General features: G+C 36.1%; 1 protein-coding gene across 1 annotated transcript in view; it reads right to left on the minus strand.

Annotated features, from left to right (window-relative positions):
• Smp_157010 (putative titin) overlaps positions 1 to 7,720 on the minus strand; it is a gene marked incomplete at both ends in the record, with an annotated part of 117,899 nt that overhangs the window by 55,692 nt on the left and 54,487 nt on the right. Inside the window, 2 exon segments of the mRNA XM_018799883.1 lie at positions 5,784 to 6,651; positions 6,657 to 6,676. Of these exon segments, the coding sequence (XP_018653752.1) occupies positions 5,784 to 6,651; positions 6,657 to 6,676 (888 nt within the window).

Here is a 7,720-nt window from a genome sequence, read left to right on the forward strand (position 1 = left end):
CTGGATTCCACTGCTAGCCACTATCCATCTTTGCTTCAATTGCTTGTGAATTAAGGCTATATCAAGGCAATACGCACAGGATGTACATATGCTAATTAGAGACTGACCAGTTGTAGTCCTATACATCAATGGGAAGATTCAAACAAGCAATAATAATTGAATTTATTTCAAAAGTATTTCATTTTATTCATTATTTTTATGTAGCAACATCAATAACAATGTTGGAATAATTCGATCTAAACAGAAAACGAAATAAAAGACTTCAAACAGTTAACTTAAAAAAGATTACAGTAATTTTAATGGTTGAAATCATGAGCCACTTGAAGCTAGACCACCATAGAAAACCTGGAAGCATTGGACGACCGTTTCGTTCTACTATGGGACTCCTCAGCAGTGCGCATCCACGACCCCGCCTCACGAGATTCGAACCCAGGACCTAACAGTCTCGCGCAAGAGCAATTAAACGAAAGACTACTGAGCCGGCATCCAGCAGTGCGCATCCACGACCTCGCCTCGCGAGATGTGCACTGCTGATGAGTCCCACAATAGGACGAAATGGCCGTCCAGTGCTTCCAGGTTTCCCATGGTGGTCTAGCTTCAATTGACTCACGCTTTCAACTATGAAAATACTAAATCTCCACAAAACCCCTCCTGATAAAAATGATATTAATTTATCTATTAATTAGAATAATATTGTTTAGTATTTTGCTTACCATATGGAGATTTAATGACAAGTGGTTCTGAATAAGTTGGTTCACTAGATCCTACATCATTATATGAACTGACGCGAAAAACATATTCAATTCCTGGTTTCAAATCTGGTATTTTTATAGATAATTTATCTGAACCAATCAAACGAATAGGATAATTAAATTGTTGTCGACGTTGACCTTCACGTCGTTCAACACAATATCCTAATACTGGTGAAGTAAGTTCCGGTGATTCACCATCTCTTAATGGTGATGGTCCCCATGTTAGTTCAACTGTTGCACCTTCAGAGTATCCTTTAGGACTTTCAATTACTTTAGCTATCAATGGAGATTTTGGTGGAAGTGGTTCAGTGAGAACAATTAAATGAATTAATTGATTACTTTCACCTGCTGTATTTATTGCTTTTATACAATAAGTACCAGCATCAGACAGATTGATATTACGTAAATTCACATAGAAATCATCTCCAAATTGTTCTATACGAGTTCTTCCAAGTGCATTCCCAAGTAATGGTTGTCCACTTGCTGTCAAAAGTTCTACACTAGCTTTGGAACCAGAATCAATATGTACACCGACACGTAAATTATTCCCTGGTCTTAAACGATAAGTATCTTCATTGATAAGCTGTATTCGAGGTGCATCTAGAATACAATATTAGAAAAAAAGGTATGATGAAACTAATTCTTCGTTTAAATACTGCTAATAAAACCATCTTTTAAAGGCATTCAACTATTTAAAGTTGAATGAAACACTATGTCTGGACATTACTTACTTACTTACTTACTTACGCCTGTTACCCCTCGTCGAGGAGCATAGGCCGCTCACCAGCATTCTCCATCCAACTTTGTCCTGAGCCTTCCTTTCCGGTTCTTTCCAGTTGTTATTCATCCTTTTCATATCTGCTTCTATTTCCCGGCGTAGTGTGTTCTTTGGCCTTCCTCTTTTCCGCTTCCCTTCCGGATTCCAAGTAAGGGATTGACAGAATGTTAACCATTTTGATGTAGGTTTGTTCTCTGAGCTGGATGATTTGGTCGTGGAGCTTTCATCGTCCTTCTGAACGACATCATCAGCACAAACTTCGGGTAGAATTGAAGTGTTTGAATTTCTCCACATGTGATTCACAGCTTGTCCTGTGCACCTTGATGTTGATTGGTTCTTATTGACCTTAAATCTGTCATTGTTTATTTCTTTGTTTTGGTTATATCTCCTATTGGTTTAATTTTTGTTCCTATGTTTCTGCATAATTTTCTTGATTGATTGATAAATTGGATTGATTTCAATGTGCTTGTTTATTGCTGATTGACCTGAGTGCCAAGCTTCTAAAAATTCTGTGGTGTTTTTGGAATTGCCTGTCCAAAATCTCCACATTTTTCCAGTCGAATGTATGTCCGTAGTTGTCCACGTGTATTGATATGAGTGAAGAAATGTCGTGGCGTTTGACTGCTAATTGATGTTCATGTAGGCGAAGATAAAGGGGACGTCCGCTTTGTCCGATGTAGCGTTTGTCGCAGTTGGCACAATGTTAACCATTACTATTGAATAAAGTTGCCAGATTATATAATCAGGAGTGAGAACTAAAGTAATATGATAAAGCTAATGAAAAATTTTATTTAGTCATACAGTAAATCAGTTACAATTGAAATAATCAGAATTTTTATTCAATACAATAGGCATGATTTACTTTAAATCTATATCAGTATAGGGTTGCGGAGATTGTTAAGTTTAGATTGATATCATGAATGGATTGATGTTAGACCATCATTGAAAACCTGGAAGCGCTGTTTGACGGCTGTTTCGTCCTAGTATGGGACTCCTCAACAGTGATCATCCACAATCCCTTATGCGAGATTCAAACTCAAGACCTTCGATCTCGCGCGAGAACGCTCAGCCTCTAGATCACTTAGCCGGCATCCAACGGTGTTAATGTCTAAATTCGACCAATCCACGATATTGCGCGACCGTCCACCATTATCTTCAGTGAGTAACTGCCTCACAACAGATCCAGTTGAACTCCATTGGTCACAACTTCTCACTAGAACTTCAGGAAATCTATCTTGAAGCTAATCACTAGTGAGCACATGATCATTATCAGTATAAGGGTTGTGGAGATTGTTGAGTTTAGATTGATATCATCACATCTTTTTGGAAATCAACTTTTTAATTAATCCAACTTATTACACATAGGTTAAATGAATATAAGAAAACTGGAAATATAGTATTACTAACCTTTAACAATTGTTTTCTTTGGACGACTAGCTTCTTTAAGTGCAATTACTTCTTGTACAATATCTAAAGGTGATTTATCATCTTTCGGTAATTTCATGGTGTCGTCTTTTTTACGCGTTGATTCATCTACACTTTCACGAGGTTCTAGAAAATGTCAAAATAATAATAAATGTATACTTTTCATTATCTTTGAGATGTGAAGGTTAAACAGTCTACATAGGAATCAAGATCTTCTCAAGTATATTTTTAAACTATTCGTTTCGAAGATCACCAATTTCTTTACAATAAGATAAGCGTTTAGTGTATGTTAATACTCATATCAAATGACTACTGTTTATAGTTGAAAGCGTGAGTCAATTGAAGCTAGACCACTAGGGTAAACCTGAAAGCACTGGACGGCCATTTCGTCCTATTGTGGGACTCCTCAGCAGTGCGCATCTACGACTTCGCCTCGCGAGATTCGAAACCAGGACCTACCAGTCTCACGTCAGAGCACTTAACCGACAGATTACTGTTTAGTTAAGAAGTATGTTGTATCCAATTTACAGGCTATGAAACCTGACCGATGATAGTAGAATTTATCTATGAATTCTTCTAGATAGCTTTTACTTTTAAAACATTATTTTAGCTTTTGTCAGTTCTTCATTCAGGTGATAAGGAGTAGAAATATTTCTTGCCCTTTGAAATAATATCATGCACAATGATTATATAAAACATACCTAACAATTTACGCAACTAATAGTTACAAAGGTTCTAGGTTCGATTCCTGGACATGGGTTAGTGAGTATGCACTACTGAAGAGCCCTATACTGGGAAGGAACAGCTGTCCAGTGCTGCGAGATTTTGAATGGTGATCTAGCTAAGATCAGTTCGTGATTCAAACTCTGAAAATTCTATTATCTCCAAAAATCCCCCATAATTGAAAAAATAGTTTTCCAAAAAAATGGTGTAATTAAAGTGAGAATAATTAATTTACTTTTTAGTATAGGCTCAATCCAATCAGATGGTTCAGATGGTTCACTAAATCCAACTGGATTACGAGCACGAACTCTGAATTGAACAAACATATCAGGGTGTAAATCATCAACTTTTAAGGTAGTACCGGATCGTATCAATTTCGGACTAGCTTGTGTCCATCTTGATGTATATTGACCTTTTGGATCTGGTGTTTCACGTAATTCAACCATATAACCTTGAATAGAATCACCATCATTACTAATAGGTGGACGCCATTGAATTTTAGCTTCTCTTGGTGATGAACGTTCTGCTGTGACATGAGTCGGAGGTAATGGTATATCTAAACGGGAATACAGAAAGGAATCTTAGATGTAAAGATAATCCATTGTTGATTTAAACTATCCTACAGGATATATAAACAACCTTTGTTTACTTGTACACTCTTAATAACCTAACTACGTAAGCAGTGGGTGTATCATTTCGAGAAGACCTTTATTAATCCGAAACAACTGTCCTTCGATTTATAGTTTCTAATGTCGACTGGACTGAGACCCATGATCAATATTGCATACAAAAACTATACGGATATACAGTTGACTTTAGTTTCTAGCATACTAACTGATATTCACTCTTGGAATATGAAACGTAGCTTGGATAATTGAATAACGATTGGCTTGCAGTATGTAATATTATTTTGTTACATCAGCTCATTGTTATCCGATCGACCTAGGATTCCATTATTTGTGGGATACAAACATTTACATATTGTATGGAAGTAACCAATTGTCTGAGGTGTACTAACTCTAATCCTAATTGGCAATCTATATCAATTCAGTTCTAAACACTCATCTCCTTGTTGATCACTCGGTAAACAAGTGTTGTTATTATGTGGAACCTAAAGTCATAATCAAATCTATCTCCACTTAAATGGCTAAATCAATTTAAGGTAAACAAAAATTGTACCTTCTAATTAAACCGATAATAGTTTCCTTCGTATCTTTGGATTCATGACTAGGACAAACTGTAGACTATACCGTAACATACATGATACCCGTTAATAAATGTCTGGTTACTTCGTAATCTTTTGTGTGCATTGGTAAGTTCATAGGTGTATCAGTAAAGTAACTCAGGGGCAGGAGGACTCATTTACTCAGTTTTCAAATAGTCTTCAAGGTAAATAACATCCATTCCTGAAATTTGACATGCTTTACGTGATATCTAATAAGGAAGTCTTCAGTGAGTAAGACTGAGGACACATACTACATTAACTTAGTTAAACGGATCCATACACAGGTGGTAGAAAGTGAAACTTAATACAATTAATGAAGTTTGCTACATACTTCATACACATGTCAGTTCTCTAATCTAACAAAGAACATCACTACCATAGTCTTTTCCGTTCCAAAGCTATTGTAATCTAAATGTCATCTTTTGTACTCTATTTTCTACTGTAATCGCCCAGTTTTGAACATGATTGTATCTCCCCAATTGTTGTACGTTGTGGTCGGGTTAGTTATCCTATTTATTCATATATCCTTTTACACTGATCGGAAATTGGGAATAAATAAAGTAGTGTTCCAGTCGTCTTGTCTTCTCTCTCTCTTGCGTGCCTGTCAGCCAATCAGGCAATAGAATAGTTCTCGTCTCTCTACCCCACTTCGAATTGACGCATACTAGCCTCAAGGTTAAACCAGTCACCCTATCGCGTCGAGATCTTAATCTACATTAGACAAATTATCCTCGGCATGAAAGTGGGTAGATCGATCAAGGACTTAACAGTTATATTCAGGTAACCTGTATAGATTTATCATTATGTAAAATTAGATCTAACAATTATTTCTTATACCCAAAGTAAACATTCCAATAAAGTGACCACTTGATATATTTACCTGTATATAATTTCATTTGATAAGGTGATTCAATCTCCGTTGGATCACTCATACCAATTTCATTCTCAGCGAAAATACGGAATGAATAAACTGTCCCAGGTTTACAATTTTGTATTCGTAAATGATCATCATATGGTCCAGCTTGACCAGCATTAGACCAATTTGTTTCATGGATTGATGTAGTTCGATCACCAGAAGTCGAGGCAGCAATAACACGACGTTCAATAATATATCGTGTCAATTTTGAACCACCATCACTAGATGGTCTTTCCCATTTAACCTCTATCCAGTCTTGACCACGAGTTTCAACTACTTCAATAGACATTGGCGGTTGTGGACGATCATTTAAAACTAATTTTATAGCAGATTGAGCAGATCCTACTTCATTTACTGAACTGCATCCATATTCGCCAGCATCCGAAAGGTGTAAATTACTGATAGTTAGTATGGAAACTTGAGGTTTAGGTACATTTGAAATTCGACTTGTAGGTGTATCATTAACTATTACACGAGATAATAATTCTGAATCTAAACTTGAATCAACTTGTTTTCCTTTGATAAACCATATTATAGATTCACAATGTGGAAAAGCTTCACAAGTAGCTTTCAGTACTAAACAACCACCGACTCGACCAGTTAAGTGATCTGATTTACTTAAAATTCCACTTACATTACTTGATGCAGATTTATCTAATTCAAGATTCAAAATAGGTTTTTGAGCCACAATTACACGACATGTTGTTTCAACTTTACCCGATGGATTCTCTGCTACACAACTAAATACACCAGCATCTTCTAATTTTGTGCGATTTATTTTTAAATTAGCTCTACGTTCCCATGCTGAACTTGTTGAATACTTGACTTGACTTCTTATTGGTTTACCGTCTTTAAACCTAAAAAAAGAAGTGATAATCTATCAAATACTACGAACAATATTTCCTTTATCTTTATTCGTTTAGATCCTTATATTTCGGTACTGTGAAAAAACGATATGATTTTTATGCTCAATTCATATAAGTTTATTTTTGTAAAGAGGCTAACACAACCCAAATAGTTCACGCACGAAGTTCATATGTTTGGCTCCTGCTTGTGAGGTCGCGAACGTACACTACTGAGGAGTCTCATACTAAGACGAAACAGCCATCCAGTGCTTATAGGTTTTCATCGTTAGTCTACCTTAGATCGGTTCATAGTTTTAATGAAGTATAAAAAAGTAAATAGTTCTATCTAATGATCAGTATTTTAAAGCCCTATCACTTCATAGCTAACTAACCAATCTATCTATAGACAGTCTACATAGACAGAGCAGTACTTTAGTTCTCCTAGTTATTGTCCATCTCAATACAACCGACATTTAATAAAGGGTCTATTTTACAGGATGAACTGTATCTGTATAAATGAAACTTTTGGAGAGGAGGAGGTGTTAAACAAAACATTAGTAGATAATGGATTTACACCTAAATTCATAAGCCGATGGAAAGGCCACAGTATTTTAAGACCTACTATGTTTCTGATACCTACGAAACATGTCCATATTTCTCAAGAAACCCAAACAGCATGTAAGTAATTGCGTTATTTCCCAAGTTTCGTGTTTTTGAGGATACGCATATACATAAGGAGAAGTAATCGTGATTTACACCTGAGGTTGGTTGAATATGTGCTAAGATGGATGCGAAGGATAATCAGCACCCACCTTCTTTCATTATCAGTCACAATTAAAACAGGTCATGAGATTGAGCTCTACTCAGCCTTTTGTGCTCTTGTGTAAAAGTTGTATAAGGTAAAGAATTAGGTTTGTTGAAAACACTCATACGAAAATTCACATGGTATTGTTTGCTTGTACCTTCCCATTGTTGTTTCAGGACTACAATTAATCAGACTTGTTGGTATATGTGCATCCTGTGCCAATTGCCTCGACATAGAACGAAACGCGCGTC

Source organism: Schistosoma mansoni, chromosome W, assembly GCF_000237925.1.
Source record: "Schistosoma mansoni strain Puerto Rico chromosome W, complete genome".
Classification (NCBI taxonomy): Eukaryota; Metazoa; Platyhelminthes; class Trematoda; order Strigeidida; family Schistosomatidae; genus Schistosoma; species Schistosoma mansoni.